This window comes from Pseudorca crassidens, chromosome 4 (genome assembly GCF_039906515.1).
Source record: "Pseudorca crassidens isolate mPseCra1 chromosome 4, mPseCra1.hap1, whole genome shotgun sequence".
NCBI lineage: Eukaryota > Metazoa > Chordata > Mammalia > Artiodactyla > Delphinidae > Pseudorca > Pseudorca crassidens.
The window spans coordinates 145,051,321-145,077,265 of record NC_090299.1 but is presented as its reverse complement, the minus strand read 5'-3'; the positions used below and the strand labels follow the sequence as shown (position 1 = coordinate 145,077,265).

The 25,945-nt window shown below is 34.5% G+C and overlaps 1 protein-coding gene across 9 annotated transcripts in view; it reads left to right on the top strand.

Moving 5' to 3' along the window:
* The window catches only part of CCSER1 (coiled-coil serine rich protein 1), a 1,251,132-nt gene that overhangs the window by 446,166 nt on the left and 779,021 nt on the right, over positions 1-25,945 (top strand). For all 9 annotated transcript variants that reach the window (XM_067736957.1, XM_067736956.1, XM_067736955.1 and 6 more), the window contains exon 6: positions 1,262-1,469. In XM_067736957.1, the coding sequence (XP_067593058.1) occupies positions 1,262-1,469 (208 nt within the window). The remainder of the gene's footprint in view (positions 1-1,261; positions 1,470-25,945) is intronic.

The following is a 25,945-nucleotide window of genomic DNA, read 5'->3' as shown; positions in this document are numbered from 1 at the left end:
TTTTATTTGCGTCTTTGCCTGACCTTGGTGGCAGGCTCCAAGGCAACTCTGTTTTTTCTCAATTTAGGTTGCCAAGTGACCTTGTCATATACTTCAGTAAATAATATACATAAAAGCTATTGAAATTGAGCGTAAGTTTCATAAATATCCTGAGCTATGTTATAGTATTGCCATTATTGTACAGGCCCATTAGTTTTTTTTTTTTTTGCGGTACGCGGGCCTCTCACTGTTGTGGCTTCTCCCGTTGTGGAGTCCGGACGCACAGGCTCAGCGGCCATGGCTCACAGGCCCAGCTGCTCCGCGGCATGTGGGATCCTCCCGGACCGGGGCACGAACCTGTGTCCCCTGCATCGGCAGGCGGACTCTAAACCACTGTGCCACCAGGGAAGCCCCTTTATTTTTATTTATTTATTTATTTATTTTAGGCCCATTAGTTTTAATGAATGGAAACAAATTTAGAAAAACTCATTAAAAATGACTATTTTCATAGGCTGCTCTTTTCATACTATTTTTATATCTGCCTCATAGGCATATTTGGAAAATTGTTAATCTTAATATCTTTTCTTTATATATACCTTCAATATAAGCGTGTTATTTTCAAAATGCAGTATTTAAAAATAATTGTTTATATCAAGTAATCAATAAAATATTTTCCACACATTACTATGCTAAAAATTTAATGATTATTTGATAAGCATGCTAATTACATATGAAGTTATGCATCTCGCAGTTATTTCACTATTTTCACATAAAATCCTATGCATACTAGTCTTTCTTAATCCACAAAATGGTTGAATCCACAATTGATTAATTTAGTAATTTAAAATAATAATTACCAAAATTTTTTATCCCAAGTTTTGGTTTCTTAATCTTTTCTTTCCAGTTAATTTTTAAGCATATTTTCAGAAAATCTCTATATGAAATTTCTCTTTCAGTGATTACTTTTGAATTTCAACATTTTTAAAAGAGTTAAATAAGTGTAAACCCATTGTTATCATGTATAAATTAAATTCCAGTTGGGGAAAAAAATCACATTCTAAAATAGTGATTGTCATTGAACCTTATTACCACTATATATAAAATTGACAAATAACTTCATAATTTTGACAGAAAGTTTCAGAATTTCCAAAGACTAATGTGAAGAAGTAATGAGAGTCACAAGGAAGTTTTTTCTAGCTCACTACTGACATTGATCAACAGCTTGGAAAATACTGCTCTGAATATACTACCTAGTAATTTTTGTTCATTTTTTTCTTGTTAGGAACCTTTCCCTGAAATTAACAAAAGAGATTGATCAGGAAGCCAGGTGTCCCCATATCAGGGGAACGCCCAGCAGTCCATCTGCAGATTGGCCCCTGCCAGGTGTGGAAGAAAATGGAGGCATCGATTCTCTGCCATTCAGACTGATGCTACAGGACTGCACAGCCGTCAAGACATTATTATTAAAGATGAAAAGAGTTCTACAAGAGGTAATGGTTTGCTCTAAGATTAATGTTTTCAGTGCTGGTAGATAGTGAAGTCTGTAGACCTGGTTAATCCCTGCTTCTATCAATAGTTAACTGCGTAACACTGGGCAGGGGTCAGGTATCCTCATGGAACTTAGCCTTTCTCATATGTCAAATAAAGGGTTTGTAGTTCTGTTTATAAGGTACTCTTCCCCAAAATTCTAAGATTCTGTGAAGGAATTAAAAAAGAATAAATTGATACCAAGTCTGGGAAAAGTCAGATAAAGAGAAATGGGCATCAGCTGTTATGTTTTTAAAAAGCTATTGAGAGACCTATTAACTGGACTTCATTTTAATGATATTGAGACTTTATATGATACCATAAAAGTAGTTTATTTCGTCATTTTTGTTCCAATAACAATTAATCTAGTAAAATTTCATCTGAATGTTTGATTGATTTTGCCCATTGACTCCAGGTGCCCTCTTTCAGTCTATGCTCAGTTAGATGATGAGCTAGTCAGGAAAATACGCAGTGGAGTCTTTCATCTTTATGTCCAAGAATCAGCCATTCTTTAGGATTCAAGTATGTTATGGTTTTATTTTTATAATTGCAACAGTTATTTTCTTTGGAGGATTTCTGTAAAAAGTGGAAACAATATTATTTCAAAGATGTAAAATGAGGGGACCAAAATTTTAAATGACTTTCCTCTAGTGGGTGTGAATTCGGAACAACAGCCTGAGATTTCTGACTCTCAATTCAGTGACATTTTATCATATCCTATTATCGTTTAACTGATTTCTCATTATTGATAAGGGATGTTCATAAATAGTGTGAGAACAGAAAAATACAACTATTTAATATGAGTAGTATTATGACTCACTTACAATGATGACCACTGATATTTCCTTTTCTAACACTGATAAAAACAATAATAACAACACTAGTGGCTACCACTAGAGGCCAGAAATGAATCAGGGAGAGAGAAGGGAATTTAAGAGAAGTGATTGTCGTAGCCTATTAGGGGCATCCAGTCATATATTCCTGTCAGCTATTAAAGTAATAACTGGAAGAGATCTCTGCATCCCAAACCAGTTTATCTCTCTGGGGTGGTCTTTGTGTCTATGCAGTGGTGTGTAGGAGTGGTGTGCTTATACTTGATCATTGTTAGAATTTCAGGAATTTTATGAGCTGACAGTTAAGCACAGGCATTAAAAAAATTAAATTATATACACTTATAATGAAACAAATCATATTTTTAAAAGGGTAATCAGTACTGAAATCTCTACATTTCCTACTAACTTTACTATATTTTACTATTAATTACACTTGTGAGCTTATTTACATCTATTGGATCTATATGTAGAAATACTATATAATAGCTAATGTGCATTCATTTATGTCACTTTGTTAGCTTGAAATCAGCCACACGGGAATATTATGCCACAGAAATTGGCAAACAATGCAAGGTAGGGCTTTTAAATTTTGGAGAGCTGTTGTTAAATATTTACCAGTACACCGCTATATGTATGACTATGTGGTTTCTATATTGACAACATAAGTGTTTCTGTCTGCACCAGTCCAGGCTTCCTGACCTTTTGCTTGACATGTAGTCTGAACCTCTCTGAACAACGCAAACTTAATAATAGCTGTTATATTAAAAGATATTAATCTCAAAGTCTGTAACAGTCAAGTATTCAGTTTTCTACCTCTCTCTTTGGTCTGGATTTTAATTTAAAAAAAATCAAAAAAGTAAAAGGAAGTAGGAAAAACTGACAGGAAGAGTCAAGGGGCGTTCTTATGTACTTAATTTTATAATTTAAAAATATGCAGTGATATTCACTATAAAGTCAATATTCAGAATATACTGAGATTGTTTTTATATTTCTATCTGTTTTTCTTCATTAAAGAGTATTTGAAGAAACTGAAGAGAATTGACTTTTAAAGCTAATGTAAAATGAACAATAATTACATCTGTTTGTTAAGCCCATTCAGAGATCAGGGGGTCTTACTCTTTATGGTCAGCAAGAAAAGCAATATTATTATATGATTAGCATTAACATCTCTTCTAGAAAAATGATATTCATAATAGGTGCCTTTAAAGAAAATATTCTCTAAGCCATGAGTTTTTAAATGGCAATTCAGATTTCATTGCTGAATTTAATTCCAGCTATTCATTTTAGATTAATAATACCTTTTTTAACATAGACAAATAGAGTTTATTTCTATTAACTTATTTTTATGATGCTTAGTAGTCCACCTGTGTATACAGATACTTTTTTTTAATAGATCTTTATTGGAGTATAATTGCTTCACAATACTGTGTTAGTTTCTGTTGTACACCAAAGTGAATCAGCCATATGCATACACATGTCCCCACATCCCCTCCCTCTTGAGCCTCCCTCCCACCTTCGCTATCATAGCCACACCTCTAGGTCATCACAAAGCACCGAGCTGATCTCCCTGTTCTATGCTGCTGCTTCCCACTCCAGATAATTTTTAACTGCAGAATATCCCAATTATTTTATTTTTAAGATGAAAAAAGTCATTAATGAGTTTAGTGTATCACACTGGAAACCACTCCTATTTGAGATTTTTCCTAATGCTACTCTGTTGCCATCTTAGATTTTAATTCTTAGATAGGTCAAGTGTGAATAATCTGAATGGAAGCTCACACTACCAATTTTATCCCCCTTCTTTGGAGATCATTTGCTATGACAACCCCAAATATCAATTCCTTTATTTAAAAAAAAAAAAAAAAAAGACTGGCTTTGGGCCCTAAGAAATTCTGTTGTCACTTTATTTTTTCATATTAGTGATTTTTAATAAAAGTGACTACAGCAAGGCAGAACTATATAAATTTTTCTTCCTTTTTTGTTAACTTTTTCACATAACTCCATTACTTGTAAAAGAAGAAAATATTTAATACAATATCTACAGAAATAGTTTTTGTTTTGATGTTTCCTTTCAGTTTGCGCTGTTCTCTTTTTGTTACTCTCTTATTATAGAATTTGTTTGTACTGTTCGGTAACTGACCAAGAAGACTACTGGGAAGGGATTTTAGATGCAGTGCATAGTTTCTAGTAAGATAACAGCTAGTAAGAATGTTTATCCAAGATTGTTTGCAATGCCCCTCCACCCAACATGCTTGCCTTTTTTTTTTTTTTTTTTTTTTGTGGCACGCGGGCCTCTCACTGCTGTGGCCTCTCCCGCTGCGGAGCACAGGCTCTGGACGCGCAGGCCCAGCAGCCATGGCCCACGGGCCCAGGCGCTCCGCGGCATGTGGGATCCTCCCGGACCAGGGCATGAACCCGCGTCCCCTGCATTGGCAGGCAGACTCCCAACCACTGCGCCACCAAGGAAGCCCATGCTTGCCTTTTTAATTTATGTTTAACAAATGTTCCTAGTAAATTTCCTAAATCATATAAGACATTTTTTTAAAGTTAGATAAATGTTAAACAAATTTAAAAAATGTTGATATGATCAGGGGAATCTAACAATAAAATTACATTAGTGAAAATCAGAGAACTATTTGTTTGAGAATCAATATAATTTACAAGCTCAGGTAGATGACATAAACATTTGGGTTTGCCATTGAATAAAGAGCTCTTACCCATTTTTCTTTTTTTCTCAACCATCTAGCAGTTCAAACTAATTTTATTATCTCTAAAAAATAATAATGGGAAACTTTCAAGGATAATTTTAAACATAAACTTATTTCTTTTATTTTTAAATATAATACATAAATATATGACAAAATTTGGAGTGTTTTGAACTTCACCATAAATCATTGTATGGTGGGCATTCCTTAAAGATTTTTTTCTTTTAGCACATTTTGGTGAAATGATTCCAAAATCTATAACAACGTTCTTATAAACTAACATTTTCCTATCAGCAATTCTCAAAAGCAAATGAAAAGCCTGTAGAATAGGAACTCCGACAATGGATAATTACAGAAGGAAAAAGCAACAGTGGAGAGTCATGAAGTAAGGAAATTCACCAAAAACAAGCAATTACCCATGTAAATCTAGATAACAATATAATAATTAGACTGCTCTTTACATTTATCTTTTGAAAATAATAAAATTCCAAGTTTCTGCTACCTACTTTGTTTATTTGCTTGTTTTTGCTTGCATAAAAATTAGTTTAAGATAAAAATTGGAAAAAGATACACCACAAAAACTGCAAATGCAAGAAAACTAGAGTGGCTCTACCCATGTCAGGTAGATATAAAGATAAGATATATCACCAGAATCAAAGAGCTGCATTTCATAATGATAATACAACATTATAAAGCATTTATACTCCAATAAAGATGTGAAAAAAAAATATACACACACACACACACACACAAAAAAGAGTCAGTTCATCAGGAAGACATAACAGTCATACATGTGGATGACCTATGTATGTAACTTGTAAATATATGTTGCAAAATCTGACAGAACTAAATGAAGAGGTAGGTACTTCACAATCATAGTTGAAGATTTTAACTCTTTTCTCTCAATAACTGATAAAACAACTAAAAATCAGGAAAGCTTCAGAAAATTTGAAAACCATATTAGAGTAATTAGAGTATTAGAGTAATATCAAGAAGCAAGGGAAAACATTTCTTTAAGAAAGCCAACTTGAGGAATGATGCTGAGAAGTAAATATGATAAGAAAAGAAAAGATAAACAGTCAGTGGATTTGTCAATCTACTGATTAATTCCAAAAGCATATTTCCCAGGCTTTAGAAATTTCAATATGTAAAACAATCTATACAAAGTATTAATTTATAAAGCTAAAGCCTAAAATAGAAATAGTAACTCTTTCCAGCTTGTTCTCAGTTATTAAATTATTGGTTTATTTCTTTGTAAGTCATTGGTCTATGAATTTGAAGGATGTGAAAATGAATGCCCTGAACAAATTTTTAAAATATGTTTTAAGGTAAGACATGTCTTAGTTTTGGAAGGATATTATAAATTTTATTAGGTTAATTAATAATGATGACCAGATGTTCATCTTACATGAGTACCCTCCATACTGAGGTATTATTTTTTTCTTTAAAAAGTATTACTTATATTACCTAAAGTTGTTATTTATACTGCAGAGGCAATCTAATATAGTGATCACAATATACTAGTCTGTACTAGGACAGACTGCTCAAATTTGAGTATCAAATCTCAGTAGGTACATATGACTTTGAGCAAAGTGTTAATCTCTCCATGAGAATCTGGTCTCTCTCAGAAGCAGAATTACTATGTAAGTGCATGTTCAAAACTACTAGATAATATCAAAGTTTTTCCAAAGTGCTTGTACCAAATTACTCTCCCTCCGGGTATATTCATGTAATAGAATGCTTTATGTTCATGTATCATCATGTCCCACAAAGAGTGTTTTCAACACAAAAACCAAGTCACAGATAAATTCATACAGAATATAGAGTTTAAAAATATGCAAAGCTAAATAATTATTAAATATTATTAAAGAATATACATTTTGAAAAGTATGGGGATGTTAAACATGGTAGTCAAGGTAAGATTACATGTGTAGAGGTAGTGGTTGAGGAGGGGTGGACATGTGCAAGTAAGGCAGATATTTATTTTATATTCATGGTATATTTTCTTATGTGTTTCTGTCAAAATCATTGCATATACATAATATTTTCTTATATATGTTTAACATTGCCTTAAAAAACTCAGTCTTCCCAAATTGTGTGTCCTCTGAGTGACTCCCTCTACAACAACTCCATCCCCTACAATGCTATTTTCCTCTGTATTTCTCTTCCCTTTGCCATCAGTGTATCATTTGGTATTTAAAAAATGATGTCAAACTAAAAACGGAGTGGGATCAGGGGGAGAAAGGGTATAACAATCAGGCAGAGAATTCTTTCCCGGTATGAGTACTTACATAATCTGCCAGTCATGTGTATTATTTTATTAGTTATTAAAAACAAACTACAGCCCTGTATTAACAATAACCGCCACCCTCATTGTACCTGAATGATGTGGTTATTTGTGTTATAATCATATTCAATAATTAATCAAATAACCACTAATGTGGTTCTGCTATGCATGTTTAACTTTTAATTTTCTTCTTGCATCCAGCATTAATGTCTCAGTTGTAATACAACTCACATACTATTGTGTGATTTGATGGGCTAAATCTCACATCAAGAATTTCAGGCTGCAACATAGCAGATATACAGCAGATGGCACTCTGCAGGATCTCTAGGGGATGCTTAGTGGGTTCAGTGCTTCTGGTGGGGGAGGGAAGGAGAGAGCAGAGAGCCATTTAAGCAAATGATGCTGTGGAAAGCCTGCAATTGTGTTCCTCTGAGACACACTTTCACAGAAATTGTGTTTTATTCAGGTTTGAAAATCAGAAACAAAGGCATATTTAACTACAGTGAAAATGCCTATTTTTAATCACCGAGTATATAAAAGATGGTGTTACAAATTCAGACAGCATAATGCAGTTGCTTAGGAGTAATATAAACTGTAAAGTGTTCACATGTTTACAGATTAGCAAACGCGTTTTAACATCTAGTGACTCATTTAGATGCAGGACAGTTATTCCTTAACTATTTCATTTTAACCTTGATGAAAATGAAACCTTGAGAAAACTGGTATTGACTTTTAATATAAATTTACCAATAGGAATACAGATGTTTACTATTTCAAGTATTGTAGTTTAAATAGATTATTTTCTGTTATTGTTTTTTAAAGTGAAATAGGCTCTGTATAGTGGGCTAGCTATTAATAAAATCAAAATAATTCATATTTATGACAAATACATGTGACGACAAATAGATACATCTGTCTTGTTCTCTTGATTAGATGAGCTTCTGTAAGTAAGAGGAGATGAGGAGTTTAAAAAGAATAATGAATTATTATGAAAAATTTTATTCACTTACCTCAAAAATAGACAAATATTGTTTTGTTATCCATGGCCTTCATTAGGGGTCAGCAAAGTCTTTCTGTAAAGTCCTGGCCATATAGACTGTATTGCAACAACTCAATTAAGTAGTAGTAAGAAAGGAGATATATGATGTAAACAAGTGAGCATAGCTAGAGTCCCATAAAACTTTATTTACAAAAACAGGCAGTGGACCAGATTTGGTTCTTGTTCTGGGCCTGTCATCCCATACTACTTAAGAGAGAGGTATCGTGATACTACTTCAAGTATCATGAGGACGCACTGTGTAGTTAAGAGCATTAGTTTAAGGAGCCAGAATATACAGTCTGTATCCCATCTCTTTACTTACTAGCTCAGTGATCCTAGGCAAGTTAAACCCTACAGATAATAATATTAACATATCACTTAAGTTTGTTGAGAATATTAAATATGTTAATATGTTTTAAATGCATGGAACAGTGTTGGACACATATCAAACGCTCAACTTGTATTAGTTATTATTTTATTATCACAAAGCCTGAGGACCACTAGTGAAATAAAATGATCATGGATCTAACATTAGGCAAAACCTGAATTCAAATCTTACTTAGATCTACAATTCAGCAATTTTATTTTATTCTATTTTATTCAGTTTCTTTGATAAGCATTAGGTTTCCACATATAGAATAAGAGGATAAAAATTCTTATAAAGTTTATTGTGAAAATTAGATTTAAATTGTATCTGGCAGGTCTAAAGTTCTAAATAAATATTAGTTCTCTTCTCTTACCCCACTTTTAAAAAATGTATGCTAACATTACTTCTCAACTTGTTGCCCAGATTGAGATTTGATTCCAACTTCATAGCACTTCCATGATTCTTATTTCCTTTAGAACTGGCCCTTGATTTTGGTGTTCCTATTTCTTGCATGTTCCAGAGCTATAGTCTGACCCTTAAGCCCCAGGTTTGTGGCAGAGATTATTTCACTGGTTCACAGAATTTCTAAATACTGCTAAACCTCTGATCAAACTGCATAGTGTAGCAAATTTTGGATAGATAATCAGTGAATAAATAATATATCCAGATATAGTACCTATCTTTAGATTTTAAAATCTTTACAAAATTTTGTTTTTAAGAAATATTCATAAGTGTTTGCTGAAATAAAGTCTGTTTTAAAATCATTTTCTTGCAAGGGAGTCTATTTTATAGAAGTGATTTTCTTAGCTTCCATTTGCAGCTAAGATATGATTTTTAATTTTTTTAAAAATTTTATTTATTTATTTATTATTTTTGGCTGTGTTGGGTCTTCGCTTCTGTGAGAGGGCTTTCTCTAGTTGCAGCAAGCGGGGGCCACTCTTCATCGCTGTGCGCGGGCTTCTCACTATCATGGCCTCTCTTGTTGCGGAGCACAGGCTCCAGACGTGCAGGCTCAGTAGTTGTGGCTCACGGGCCTAGTTGCTCCGCGGCATGTGGGATCTTCCCAGACCAGGGCTCAAACCCGTGTCCCCTGCATTGGCAGGCAGATTCTCAACCACTGTGCCACAAGGGAAGCCCTAGGATATGATTTTAATTCATCTCTATCTTCCCCCAAACAATTCCGCTTTCACTTAAGGTGGCACTTTGTCTAGATTTAAACTTACGATTTAAAATATTATTTTAATAATGTAATCTAGGATGAAATTTAATATAATCCACAGTTACCTTATGCTATTTATTTCTTATTTAGGGCTTTGCAAAAAGCTCGTAGTCAGCATATTGCTTTGTTTCATGTAACTCTTGGAACATCTACCATGGTTTGGACACATAGTTAAATTTAAAGTGTGGTCTAATTCAGTATCTGCTGAAAGTTCTGTGTCCCAATATGCCTCTATTGCTTATGAAACCTAATGCTATTCTGAATATTAAGGCCCATTTTCTGATATTACTATGCTTCCTCGTTTACTACACATTCTTGAAAAAATTATTTTATTTAAGGACTTGGCAGATGCTATGTCAAATTTAACTGCCACTGGAGAGATAATTGCAACCTATAAATATTCTTGAATTGTTTCTTCCAGACATTTCTCTTTACTTAGTTGACATCCAAGACTATCTATCCTACTGGCAAATTGTTTAGTACCTACCAAAGCTGCATTTTTTTCTCTCAAGAAACCTTCAGAAAAGGAAACCATTTGTTTGGTAATGAATAGTGGGCAGAAAAGCACTTAATATTGTGGATACATGTAACTCTGTGGACCACAGACCAAGAAACTGCTGGCATTGATCTGGGGAGCAAAAATCCTGCAGATACCATCTGAGTATAATGTATTTGTATGTGTTATGGTTAAGAGGCAGGGTTGGAAAGTGTCTTAAAAATATGTCCAAAAAGCTAATGCCCTAACTGTGTAGTTGTCGTCTATTTGCTTCTTCCCTGGCAAATTAGATTTGGCCCTATTGGAAGATCCTGAAAACCTTGCAAAAAATAACAGGATGCTCATAAAAGACACATGAGGGCATATGCCTGCCCTCATGGGGCACAGTCTTACTTCTGAGTAATTTCTTGGTATCCTATTATCCTATTATCCTATTATCATCTCTTACTGGCTTTCTTCACTAGAATCACTTGAATAGATTACCTTTTAACGACCCACCTCTCCCTGTCTTTTATATTAGCCTTCAGATGTTTCATATATTTTTACTACCTTCAGGGAATTCTTGGTTTGTTTGACCAAACAGAGCGGGAGTGACCTGGGCTCCACTTTAAATCTCATGAAGTATCTCCTCACACAGAACTTAACAATTTCCCAGTCCTTTCCTCCTCCCCACCTGCCACACACATCCTTTTCATTGTAAATCACAGCCCAAGAGAAAAGGTGTTTTTCCATCAGTGCTTCAGATATTCACAGTCTCTCAGCTCATCATGCAGCCCCCATCAAATTGAAATCCTGGTCATGGGATAATAAACATTTAGCTTTAAAGAAGATGTGGCACATATATACAATGGGATATTACTCAGCCATAAAAAGAAACGAAATTTAGTTATTTGTAGTGAGGTGGATGGACCTAGAGTCTGTCATACAGAGTGAAGTAAGTCAGAGAAAGAAAAACAAGTACTGTATGCTAACACATATATATGGAATCTAAAAAAAAAGGTCATGAAGAACCTAGGGACAAGACGGGAATAAAGATGCAGACCTACTAGAGAATGGACTTGAGGATATGGGGAGGGGGAAGGGTAAGCTGGGACGAAGTGAGAGAGTGGCATGGACATATATACACTACCAAACGTAAAATAGATAGCTAATGGGAAGCAGCCGCATAGCACAGGGAGATCAGCTCGGTGCTTTGTGACCACCTAGAGGGGTGGGATAGGGAGGGTGAGAGGGAGACACAAGAGGGAGGAGATATGGGGATATATGTGTATATACGTATAGCTGATTCACTTTGTTATACAGCAGCAACTAACACACCACTGTAAACCAATTACACTCCAGTAAAGATGTTAAAAAAAAACAAAAGGAAATCCTCACTTATCTTATTGTAATGAGAATTCTTTTCCTTAACACCATCATTCCTGTAGCTGTTCTTGGTAGTTTAACAACTATTCTCCTGATGATAAACTTACGTGAGGCTTTTACACTATGTAGAACGTGAGTCAAGTTGACTGCCTGCCACAAGCTCCACAGAACATTTTTCTGTAAGATTACTGAGGGTGAGACATGGACAGGAGCCGGAACTCTACTCCTGTTTGTGTTTGAGGAGTAACTCTACTAATTCTGTAGTTTTTTTTTTCTCTGATAGTTACATGCGACTGTATTTATTATCTTTAACAAGATTTTGTAGACATCAGTGATATTGATCAGTTTAGCAAGTGTTACCATGTTGAACTTCTTAGAAATGCTCTTTATACTCTGCCCTGAATATTAAAACAAACCATCGGAACACAAACTATCATGGCTTTTTTTCCAAAAGTGTGCTGTGTATTTGTAAGGTAAATAATGTGAATGAAATGCAGTGAATACTCAGTAATGATAAATCATTATGAAAAATGGGATCCATTTGTGACAATTTTAAAAATAGTATTGATATTCCCAAATGTATACAAAATATTTCTTTAAAGTAGCACTGATTGTAGGATGGGGCATAGGAAAAGAAAAAGGAAAATTCAGATATAGTTTATTTTACACTTCATTAGGACAAGTTCAAATGGACCTTGTCATTTCTCCTAAGAGTTTAGGAAGTGAAGGAAGTTCAAGATAGTAAGAAATCTGGATGAATAAAGAAACTTATCAATCAGTGAGTAATAACCACTGTTATTTGGCTTGTGATAGGTGATACTTTATTTTATTTTTTTTTGTTTGTTTTTTTTTGGCCTCACCATGAAGCATGTGGGATCTTAGTTCCCAGACCAGGGATCGAACCCGCACCCCTTGCATTAGAAGTGCAGAGTCTTAACCACTGGACTGCCAGGGAAGCACAAATAGGTGATATTTTAGTAAAAAAGAAATAATCATGTCTGCGTTTAAAATTTAAATGGGAAAACACAATGGGAAAACACTTTCAAAATAAGGTATTTTTTATGATAATTTAATTGCGCCTCCATTTCTTAGGGGGATTTATTTTTTAATGACTCACTGCTTTTTTAAGTTCAATAGATTTTTTTAAGCAAATAGATTATTATGTGGCATTTTATTTTATAGGCCCTTTAATTCAATTTATACATAGACTCACAGTCTTCTGTTCAGTTTTTCCCACAAATATTCACTGAATAACAGTCTCTGAAGCTGCAAAAAGAAATAATGAAAGGAAGGATAGAAGGAAAGAGGGAAGACAGTACTTGCCCTCAAGAGAGAGGTATGCAAGGTTCTTGTGTTTACAAAATAAAATCAAGCTTAGACCCTGGAGTTTCTATGGGTGTCACGCACAGTTCAAGAGACAGATCCCCAGAATTTATATATTGAAGCTGTAATCCTCAGTGTGACTCAATTTGGAGATAGGGGCTTTAAAGTAGTCATTACAATTATATGAGGTCAAAAGATGGGGCCCTCGTCCAATATGACTGGTGTCCTTATAGTTAAAAAAAAAAAAAAAAAAGGTACCAGGAATGCACCCACACAGAGGGAATTTGGCCTTGGACAGGCACAGAGAGAAGACCATGTGAACAAACAAAGATGGTCACTCGTAAGCCATGTAGAGAGGCCTCAGGAGAAACCTGATTTCCCAACACCTTAATGTTGGACTTCTGGCCTCTAGAACTTTGAGAAAATTAATTTCTGTTATTTATACCACCCAGTCTGTGGTATTTTGTTATGGCAGCTCTGGAAAACTAATATACCAGCTAAGCTCCCAGATAGAACAAACGAAGCCCAAAGTAGATTTTTGCACAGGGAACCTGGGACTTTGTTGTACTATTCCAGAGGACCACCAAGAGAGTGACATAGTCTTACAGTATTAATCAAAAACAGAAACTAGCTGCTTGTTCTTACACAGTCATCTGTGCATGTGGCAGAAAGGCTCAACAGCTTCGTACTCATATTAAGAAAGGGGCAATGCTCCCTGAATGGTTTCACTCTTAAATGGCCAAGAGGTTAAGTTAATTTTATGCTAATTTCTTTGTGCAGAAGTGTGTCTGAAAGTAGCAGTCCTAACTAGAAACTAATTTGTTGTCAATATGCAGGATTTCCTAGAGGAAAGGTTATTGAGGGGGATGAAGATCAGTTTAGACTGATCCGGGTTTGAGGTAATGAGTGTGGAGTGGAACAGCATCAATAGGTATCTAGGAAAAGAGAGGAGACTGAAAGCTGTAGGTGAAGTGAAGAGATTAATGACTGATTTTTGTATAGGGATAGAGGAGAAAACATATGAAAGATTGTTTTGATATTATAAACCTGGGGAGTGGAAAGAATGGCACTGCTCAACTTGAAAGAGGAAATTCAAACTTCTAGTTCTGGAGACAAAATCATGAGCTTGATCTGATTTATGTTGGATTTGAAGTAGTGGTGTCTTATCCAAATCGCTCATTCACCTGACTCTGAATAAGTCATCAATACAGAAGAGGCTAGGATAAAAGGCCATGCCTAAAGTTACACATTTGTTAATTTATTTGCTTAGATGTGCTTAAATGTTGATGTGATTCATTACCCTTCTGTGATTTTTGAAGTGAGCAAGGTTAGGGAAAGTTAAGAGAGAAGAGAAGAAACAAGTGGGTCTGAAGAGAACAGAGGTAAGGTATGCAAAGAAGCAGAGTTATAAAATAATTAGCATATATATAGTGCTTACAGGGTACCAGGCATTATTGTTAAGCCATTTACAAATATTATCCCATTTTACCTTCCTAACAGCCCTATGATAACGGTGTTCTTATTATCATCTCTGTTTCATAGGTAAGGAAGTTGAGATTCACAGTGGTTAGGCATTTTAAGTCAGGATTTTAAATAGCCAAGGCACTGTGAGCTTCAGAGCACATACTCTTAACCACTTTGTTATGCAGCCTCTCCAAAATAATGTATAGATTTGGTGAAAATAGAGCATAAAAAGAGTGGGGGGAAGAGGGAGAATAGTCTTAAGCAAAAAAGGCAAGATTGTCATTGTCGAATTTTCTGTAGAAGTAAAGAGAATAAAGTTTGTTGGATTAAATTAAAAATGAAGTCCTTGATTTAAAAAAAGGACATGTTAAGATAATGACAGGATAGGTGGGATTCCAGACTTCTAAATATTTTGGATGAAAATTAGGATGAGAAAGGAAGATTATGAATGGAAATAGTCATTCTTTAAAAAACAGTTTTTTTTAAATGAAGAAAGGGGAGATAATTGGTGAGTGGAAGAAAGCGCCACTCTCTGGTGCACTCTCTTCAGTTGCTCATATCTCTCTTAAATATAGCCGTTGCTCTGCATCTGCGGGCTCAGCATATAAGGATTCAACTAAAGACAACTGAAAATATTTGGGGAAAATTTCCTGAAAGTTCCAAAAAGCAAAACTTGAATCTCCCATGTGCTGGCAGTGATTTACATATATTTACATTGCATTAGGTATTATAAGTAATCTAGAGATTATTTAAAGTATACAGGATGATGTGCATAAGTTTTGTGCAAACACTACATCATTTTATATATGAGAATTGAGCATTCAAGGACTTTGGTACCTGCAGTGGATCCTTCACACTCAACATGTACAGAAATAGCGCTTCTTAGTATTAATGTTCCCTTTCCCCAAATATCTACATGTTGTTTTCACCACCATTTTCTTAAATGCCAAAGCTTAAAACTGGGCTCCCACTTTGACACAGCTTTCTTCTCAGCCAGTGTGTCACTAAATCTCTAAAATCATTCTTTTCTCCCTCATCATTTACTCTCTGTATTTGTTACTTTCTGTAATGAATTCTTTAGTCAACAATTTCATTGCCTTAAGTGTACAAAATAGTACAGTAGTCTCATAACCAAGAAACAGCATTGAGAAGTGTCTAAGAGCAGAAGCTATTAAGTTGCACAGACTTTGGGTAGAATCTCATCTCTCACATTTGCATACTAGTGCCTTTGGGGAAGTTATTTAATGTCTCCAAATTTGTTTCCTCTTGTGTAGAATGAAGAATTAAATAATCATAAGTGAGAATACTAATACTTGTTGCATAGTAAAAAAACAAATGAACAAACGAGAGAGAGAGAATAACTATTATGTTTCTCCTTTCTCTTCCCTAATTCTTTCTTATGTTTCATCATGCTATTTTTCTTCAAAACATTCCAGCAACCCCTTATTTTATAAAGTCCAACGCCTCACCCTTTATTCAGAGATCTTCATAATTTGGTTATCTAGCTTTATCTCCCAGTTAACGTCTCTGCTCTGCTCTGGTCAATGTGCCTTTTTTATTCTTCTCTAGATATGCCATGTTGCTTTCTTACTGCAAACTTCTGCACATTTTATTCCCTAAGGCTTGGCATGCCCTTCTCCACCAACTTTGCCTGTGCAAATTCTTAACCTTAAATTTCACCTCTTTAATAAGCCTTCCTTGATGTTCTTATTGGCTCTTACATGCATTTAATCATCCACATCCTTTCACTATAAGTTAGTTATGAAGATCAGTGTAGGTGTTTCCAGCTAAAGACCACATGTTTGTCTCCTTTGTATTTCCCAGAGCACCTAGCACAACAGTGGGTAGGTGGGGCTGACTAAATATTCTTCAGTGTAAGAAGAGAGCATATGGATATTACCAAGAGAAAGAAGATAATTTTATTTTCTGAATAAATGTCTTAAATTTATTTTTTAAAATTTTAACTGAAGTAATGCCACAGGTGCGTATTGAGTACTTGTTGATTCTTATAAACTTGATTCTTGATTTCTGGATTTTACAAAGTAAAGGATGCCAGATTCATTCTTTCTGAATTTGTCATTAATATTTGTATTGATACATAAATGGGTATAGATAAAATATTAAAATATTTAATTTGTATAATTATTTTAAATATTATTAAACCAGCAGCAAAACCAACACTCATATAAACAATTTGCTACTTGACCTAAATGTGTTGTCCTTAATGACGAGCCCACGTTAATTCAGCTTGGAAGACATAGTGTTTGCTTCTGGGGCAGAGGACAAATTCACTTTTTGGCAAAAGCAGAAGAGATACTGTCTTCCTCTAGGCCAAAGTTTGGGCAGCTTTGCTAGCAGCACCTTTAAAAGATTGTAATTTCCTAAGCTTGGGCTCCTTCAGTTGTGATGCAGTATATGTGCCATATCCACCTGGGATGCTCTGCATAGCCTCAGTGGGATTTGGGGGGACAGGGACTCAAGGGGAGTGATGAAAACATTAAACTCATGCTGCCTGATGTATCCTGAGTAGTAAAGTCCCTGTGTCTCTGACCCAGAAGTCTCAGGTTTTCTGCTAGTATCCGTGAAACTGTGGCATGCTAATTTATAGTTATTGAGTACAATCTCAGAACTTCCATGGTCTTTTCAAAGTTCATGTGCAAAATATTCTTCCTTTAGAAATAATTTATAAGTGAATTTAAAAATCATAAATGTATAGGTAAAATTACTTCCTAAATAAAATAAATCTAATGCATTAAATTCAAAATATTTTGAAGTATAATTTTCATATTTCAGAATGACAAAGTGTGCAGTAAAATAATGCAAAAGAATAAATATAAAATAAAATAATGCAGCCACATGTTCCTACTAGAATCAAGACTTCCTAGTTTTGTGGTATCCTTTATAAGAATGTTTTCATGTGATTGTAGAACTAGTACTGAAGAGCACACCTATCAAACTCATTAATATTTTTTCACTGAAAATATGGGGTGTTACTTTTGAGGTAGAGAAATAGGAATACGTTTGCATGCATCACAAGTCTTTCAACTGCCATATATTTCTTACCAGGCAAACTACTTCTCTTTATAAAATAGATCTGTTTGGAAATAAAAGTTCATATTTCTAAAGCAATTAATCTTGCTTTGAGTTTTCAATTATCAGAACTTGGCAGGTGTTTTGCAGCTTGTTTTTATTTTCAATGATAATAGATTATTCACTTTTAAAAGCAAGTTGCATGGTCATGAATAGAGAATAAAATTTTTATAAAAAGTGTTTTTATATGTTTGTATATATTTTTATATGTTTTGTATGTTTAGAAAAGCCTGGGCATATGAGGAAGGCTGCACATCAAGCTGTTATCACAGTTTACCTAAGGAACAGGGAGGTAGAAGAAAATCGTTGACTTTTCCTTTGCATATCTGTACATTGATGTTGTTTTCTCCTGCAATGTGAATTTATTGTTTTTTATCCTGGAAAGGCAAACTAATAAAGTATTTTTAATAAAATAAACATAAGTATTAAAGAAACAAAAAATGAATAAAATTAAAATAGGCAGCCCTGTCAGGGTAAAGTATTTATATCAGTATTTTAGCACAACAGGATATCAATTTATAAACCTGAATAAAAATTTGAAATACTTAATTTTTTTACCTATGTTTTAGGATTTCCTACTAAATTTAGTCACCATAGTACCTATTTTGTATATATAACTTAGGGCATCTTGATGCCCTACTTTGCACAAATAAATTTTTCCTTATTTTAAAACATATAGAGTGGCAAGTTTTACAGTTATTTGAAAATATGTAATTTATCAAAAATATATTAGTCAATTTGAACCATGAAAGATTATGGGATCCCTTAACTTTTGTTTTTGTTATGGGATAAAATTAAAATCAGATTATGTTAATGCATTGGGATATTTCATTTAACAGTATTTAATTATTCTCCGAAGGGTAATATTGAGTAGTTTATCTAATGGAATATAGTAGAATATGATGGAATAGCTAACATATGCTTTATAATTTTCCCTAAGCTCTATTATAAAAAGGGAATCCTTATTATTCATTTACTTGAAATATTTGAATTCTTATATTATTTTTATATTTTATATCTCATTTTGTATGTTATATTTTAACTTTATTTTTTGGTTATATTAGAATGTTCTTATATACGAAAGATATTTTTTAATATTTAGGAATTAGGTATATGTTTTTAATGAGCACATTTGTATTTTTCCATTCTGACTATGCATTGCTTGTTTCTAGCTACCGGCATACCTCGTTTTATTGCACTTTGCTTTATTGCACTTCACAGATAGTGTGTTTTTTACAAATTGAAGATTTGTGGCAGTCCAGCATCAAGCAAGTCTATCTGCACCATTTTTCCAACAGCATCTGCTCACTGGCTTTCTCATTGTCACATCTTGGTAATTCTCACAGTATTTCAAACTTTTTCATTATTATTATATTTGTTATGGTGATCTGTGATCAATGATCTTTGATGTTACTACTATGACTCACTGAAGGCTCAGGTGATGGTTAGCATTTTTTTTTTTTTTTTTGCGTTATGCGGGCCTCTCACTGTTGTGGCCTCTGCCGTTGCGGAGCACAGGCTCCAGACGCGCAGGCTCAGCAGCCATGGCTCACGGGCCTTGCCGCTCCGCGGCATGTGGGATCTTCCCAGACCGGGGCACGAACCCGTGTCCCCTGCATTGGCAGGCGGACTCTCAACCACTGCGCCACCAGGGAAGCCCGATGGTTAGCATTTTTTAGCAGTAAAGTTTTTTGTTTTTTTTTTTTTTTTTTTTTTTTTGCGATACGTGGGCCTCTCACTGTTGTGTCCTCTCCTGTTGCGGAGCACAGGCTCCAGACGCGCAGGCTCAGTGGCCATGGCTCACGGGCCCAGCCGCTCCACGGCATGTGGGATCTTCCCAGACCCGGGCACGAACCCGTGCCCCCTGCATTGGCAGGCAGACTCTCAAACACTGCGCCACCAGGGAAGCCCTGCAATAAAGTATTTTTAAATTAAGCTATGTACGTTGGTGTTTTTTAGACATAATATAGTTGCACACTCAATTAACTACAGTATAGTGTAAACATAACTTTTATATGTACCCGTGCTGAGAAACCAAAAAAATTGTGTCACTCACTTTATTGCGTTATTTGTCTTATTGAGCTGGTCTGGAACCAGACCCACAATATCTCTGAGGTATGCCTGTATGCGTTGCTGCATTTCTAAAAATGCATTTATATGCAATTGCATAACATTATAAATTTTAAAAATCTGTGCACGTATCTTTTCTTTAATAGAAGACAAAGTTTTTTCCATCATTTATTCATTCATTCAAATGCCATTTATTTAGCCTTATTACATGCCTAATCCTGTCTCAGTTCTTCGAAATATATTAGTCACATCATTTGTAAGTGAAGGAGTCACATCCAACATAAACGTCTTTGGGACTCTATTGCCACACAAAACTAGGAAGTATAAGATTGAGTATGGTGCCCTTGCCAGAAAAAGAGATTTAGAAGGGATGCTGGACTGGCCAGATCATAGATTTTCTCTGGATAGGTGGGAGTGGAGAGGAGGAAGATAACTAAAATTGAGATTGATTCTTATCTTCAGAAATTTCAATTAATTTTAGTAGATAGAGAAAGCAGCACAGTCGTTTATAAAAAAATATTATCAAGTGATAAGTTTATATATTTAAATTTGGATTATTCTAACAACTGTTTATATTTTAAAAGGAGTTAGATTTCATATATTCTATTCTGTGCCTATAGATGACATTAATATCACTATAGAAAAAAAGTGTGTTTGAACTCTTACCTGGTGATATGTGACAGTGTAACTACATGAATTTTAGTTTTGTGTTTCTCATGTCAGATATAGCAGGTTCAATAAAAGTACAATGAGTCTCTGTTTATATTAGTTATGGATAGTTAATCGTAATAAAGTTTTCTAATAGGGTCCTTATATCTGCTGCTCTTTAAAGAATCCTGGTTTGATGAGGAGAAAGATGCATTTTATGAACAAAGTTCTGTAGCACATTTTGTGGGGTGCTTTATGGCATGACATTAGCAGTCTAGTGTTTTCATGGCTTTTGATAGCTATTTGATGTTGAAAGAGAGCTTTGGAAAATTTGCATTGTCTTTTCTTTCACATTAAAATAAAAACATTCTATTCTTTAACCTTTGTTTTTCTTGTCCATCCTATAAGGACAAAACAGTTCTTTCTCTAATATTTGGAGTGCATTTGTGAAACTCTGAGGATGAGTATGATCAGATCTAGAAAATTTTAATCTGAACTGGTCTGGCTTAGACCTCTCTGAGAAAACCCACTGTGTTCTCAGATTGGTCCTAATAACGTAGGCTGTTTCTTTATGGTTTTCAATTTCACGGATCCTGGTTTGGGCAGTATTAAGAATATCTTTAAAACTTTGAGAGTTGCCAAAATATAGTTTGAATAAACATGTAGGTAGGCATTTATTCGGAATTTAAATGACAAATAGAAAGATAGGTCCAAACAGAGGCATTCTTAATTTTATATTATCTGACAACCTTAACCACCTTTTTAAACACTATCCCTTAAATCCATGAAAATCAAGGGCATGAAAATCACTATACACATGACAAAATATTTTAAGAGATTATGTGAAGTTATTCTCAGCCTTTTTCTTTTACTAACATCTTGCCTGCTCAAGTCTAGAAAAACCTGCCTGAATTTCTTCTATTTTCCATTACCCTCAAATTGTTTTGACCACCTTTTTACTTCATCTATTGCTGTCGATAGAGAAAAAGATATTCAGTTGTTTGACATGTTGATATTCAAAATCTTTATTTTTAAGGGTTTCGTAAATTGTTGTTGTTCAACAAAATAGATTTTTAAAAATCTCCTTAGAATGGTAAATGCCCCCAATAAAAGATCTTTGTGTCTCCGATGACTTATTTCCTCTGCTTATCCTATAACTTTCTAAGAGAAGTGTGTTTAAACCTTCAACTATGAATTGTTTTATTTCTCCTTTTTGTTCTATTAGTTTTTGTTTTATATATTTTAAAACAATGTGATTGGATGGATCAACTCTTTTATATTTATTATAATATATTAATTTTATCTCAAACTGTGTTGTCTACTTAGTCTAATATTAATATTGCTGTACTAGTTTCTGTTGGTTACTATTTGCCTTGTGTGTATCTTCAATCTTTTTTTTTAATATTTCTCTATTCTTATGTTTTACATGTTGTTCTAATAGATATAATATAGTAGGCTTTTTCCCCTTAAATGACAGATTTTAAAATCCTTATCATTTAACTGTAGACTGTATTTTGTTTGCCTTTATTGTAGCTACTGCAATATTTAAATTGAAATGTATGTTCTTAATATTTGTTTTTCTATTTGTCCCACTTGTTCTGTGTTCCCTTTTGTATCCCTTTGGGTTAATTATTTTTAAAATTATTCCATTTCCTCTTTTATTATTTTGTTAGTTATACAATATTTAAAATCTTTCTTCTTTGTAGTTATGCTAGAGATTACAACATATGTCTTTGACCTCAAAAAACATAATTTAAATAAATATGTAATTTTCTGTGTAATGTTAGGACCTTAAAACACTTATACTTTAATTACTTGTATTTCTCAGTCAAATCTGTAGTTTTTTATAATTCTACAGATACATACCAATAATATATTATCATGCCTTCAATATTTGATAAGATTTACCCAAATATTTACTCTTTTCTTTGAACTTTATACATTCCTACATCTCGGTGTTTCTATCTGAGATTATTGTTCTAATGCCTGAAGAACTTTCTTCTTACTATTTGTTTTAGTATGAGTATACTATTGATGAATTTCTTCTGTCTCTGTCTCTCATTCTTTTTTTCCCTAAAATATCCATTTCAATTTTATTTTAAGCATATTTTAATAGATATAGAATTCTATGATTATAGTTATTTTTATTTTTAGCACTTTTATTTTCTGGCTTCCATTCTACTGGCATTTTTATTATTGCTTTTTGGAAGCTAATGTGTCTTTCTCTGGCTGGTTTTAACTTTTCTTTGGCTTTTGGTAGTTTGATGTACCTTTGTATAGAATTTTCTTTTTCTGTTTTTCCTTCTTGTGGTTCATATCTGTGGTTAGATTTGAAACCATCTGATCCAATATCTCTTCAAAATTGCTTCTGCCCATCTTCTCTCTTATTTACTTCTAAGATTCCAATTACTTATATGCTGATGTTTCACCATATACCATATGTTTTATCCTTATTGCCTGTTTTTCCATTGTTTATCTTCTTCATGTTTCATTATGAATATTTTCATCTCACCCATATTTCACTTCACTAATCCTCTCTTTAGCTGTATTGAATCCACTGTTTGTGCATCTAATACTAAATTTCAATGACTATCTTTCAGTCTATTTGATTTTGTATCATAATTTTTAATTCTCTGCTGAAATTTTCCATCTTGCCATGTAATTTCTTAAACATATTAGTTACAATCAGGTTAAAGTCCATGTGTTTTAATTCTATATCTGGACCTCCTTTGGTTTTGTTTGTATATCTGGCTCTTTCCTTGTTATTTATTTGATTCTCTCTCCTGATAGACCTGTTAATGGTTAATTAAGTGGAATAATTTGAGGCTGTAGATTTTATTAACTTCTTGCAGAAAGGGTTTACTTTTTTAGGTAGTTAAAATCTAGGCATTTCATCTCAATACAATCATGGATTAGAGTGATTCCAAGAGGAATGTCAGTCATTGGGAATCTAGTGGGATTACCAATGGAAGGAAAGCCAGAAGTTTCTCAAAGGCCTCTTTTCCATGAAATATTTGAATTCCAATATTGCCCTCTTAACCCAGTGTCACTGCTGATAGCTCTTCATAAGATCTCTCATTCTCAGCCACTGCTTTCTGCTCATCTTCTCAGGTTTTGCTTTCAAATTTGCAAATGAGTTTTAAAGGGCAAACTCTATTTTTCCCTGTACTCTCCACTACCACCACACTCAATACTTCTGACATCAGATGTCTAGGCGTCTTCCCAGATGAAACAATTCTCCAATTCTCTACAGACATCAACTGAGTGTTCTACAATTCAATTCAATTCTGACACTATCTACCAGGAGTTAGCATCAGATTTCACAGGTTAAGGGCTCAGTTCCACAAGACTGCCCCCATTTCAGACACCAGTATCAAGTCCAGGTTGTCACTTATGCTTCTGACCAACCAGCTATAAATTGTAGGTTCCCAGAGCCCCCTCTTTTCGTTTGATAATTTGCTAGAACAGCTCACAGAACTCAGGGAAACAGTTTCCTTACTATATTACAGCTTTATTGTAAAAGAGTACAACTCAGGAACAGCCAGATGAAAGAAATACGTAGGGCAAGGTGTTAGGGGAGGAGCATGGAACTTACACGCCATTTCTCCAGGTATACACCAACCCAGAAGCTCTCTAAATGCCTTTGGCTAGGATTTTTTTTTTTTTTTTTTTTTTTTTTTTTTTTGCGGTACACGAAAAACACCTCTCACTGTTGTGGCCTCTACCGTTGCAGAGCACAGGCTCCGGACACGCAGGCTCAGAAGCCATGGCTCATGGGCCCAGCCGCTCCGCGGCATGTGGGATCTTCCCGGACCGGGGCACTAACCCGTATCCCCTGCATCAGCAGGCTGACTCTCAACCAGTGCGCCACCAGGGAAGCCCCTGGCTAGGATTTTTATAGAGGATTGATTAAATTGTTGGGCATTGGTGATTAATTTCCAGCCCCTCTCCCTCCCTGGAGTTTGGGGAACAGGGCTGAAGCTTTCCATCTTCTAATCACATGGTTGGATCCACTGGCAACAAGCCCTCTTCCTGAGGTTACCCAGGAACCTCCACCCCCCAGTCGTCTCTTTAACATACAAAGACACTTATTAATTGGGAGATATGTAGGGTTTTAAGAGCTGTGTGCCAGAAAACCAGAGCTGAAACAAAATGTATATAAAAATGCCACAGACTCAAAGGATAAATGTGACACCAAATATCACATTTATTTCTCTGGCTTCTGTTTTTTCTGGAATCTTGACTTTTCAGGTCTTTGACCAATCAGGGCCTTGTGAGGTCTTTAAACAGATTTGTTTGGGGGTCAGAGTTTTCTAGTTTTTCTTAGTCTAATTTCATTGGTCTAATCCAGGAGTTAGAGAACTATGGTCTGTGTGCCAAATATATCTTGCCACCTGTATTTATAAATAAAATTTTATTGGAACCAGCCAAAACTATTTGGTTACATTAAGTAATGTTTTATTTAAATTTATAGAATTTACGATAAAATAAATTAATGTTTGGTCTATCTAACCTCTTTCTAAAATAGATTTTAAATACATTTTAAGTTAGAGTCACAAAGTTTGAGCCCAAGTGGAAATGGTGGATGCACTGTACAAATGGACCTCCACCCAATCCCACCTCATATATGATGTAGACTTTTAACAGATTTTGCAATCTCAGAGATGCCTGCAATCTCTCATATGCAAAATAGTGTAGTAATAATTGTTTTAAGGTGAGTAAATAATATGAATGTGTATAAGACACTTGACAGTTGGTGCTCAAAAAAGGTACTGGATATTATTTTTGCTACTTTCTTGGAATAAATAAATATAGTGCTTCTCATGGTGATTAAAATAAAGGAAGCAATATTCATTTTATTTCTAAATTCTGACATACTGTATCTCTTAAAATCATTCATATTATTTAAACAGACCGATAAGCACTTTCATTACTGTGTAACTGCCTTCCCCTAACTCCAAACAAACTATAACTTACCTAGAGAATCCCATATAATGAAGTTTGTTCATTCGTCTTTTTTCTTGTTCCTTTTAAATTATTATGTGGTTTTTAAAGCTGCTTTAGCACATAGACTAGGTAGCAGTCATAAAGGTGGTCAGTTATACCTTTTTTCTGTTAATTACAAGAATCCCACTTTAAACACAGTTTTGCAGAAGATCTTCATTTTTTTTTTTCCCTTCTGTGTTTCAAGAGTGTGTAGCTGCTTTTCTGCAACTCCCAGGGGAGAATTAGCAAGTGTATTTGTGTGTAGTTACTAGTAGAAGGTAGTGGAAGAATAGAAGACAGCAATGGAAGTCTCAATGGAAGCTCAACCAGAAGAAAAGAAGGTTGAAGCACAATATGCAATGAAAAGGACTTAACTGTAGCAGGAGAAGATATGTGTTAGCCATAAAGGAGAACCTCTCAGTGCTGAGTGATAGTTATTGGACTCTGGCACAGGTTAGAGAGGTTATGGGATGACTCCAAAATTCCTAAAATGTCAGAATCTCTTACGTGGGATCATTTGTGATTGGTCTCACCAAAAATTATGAAA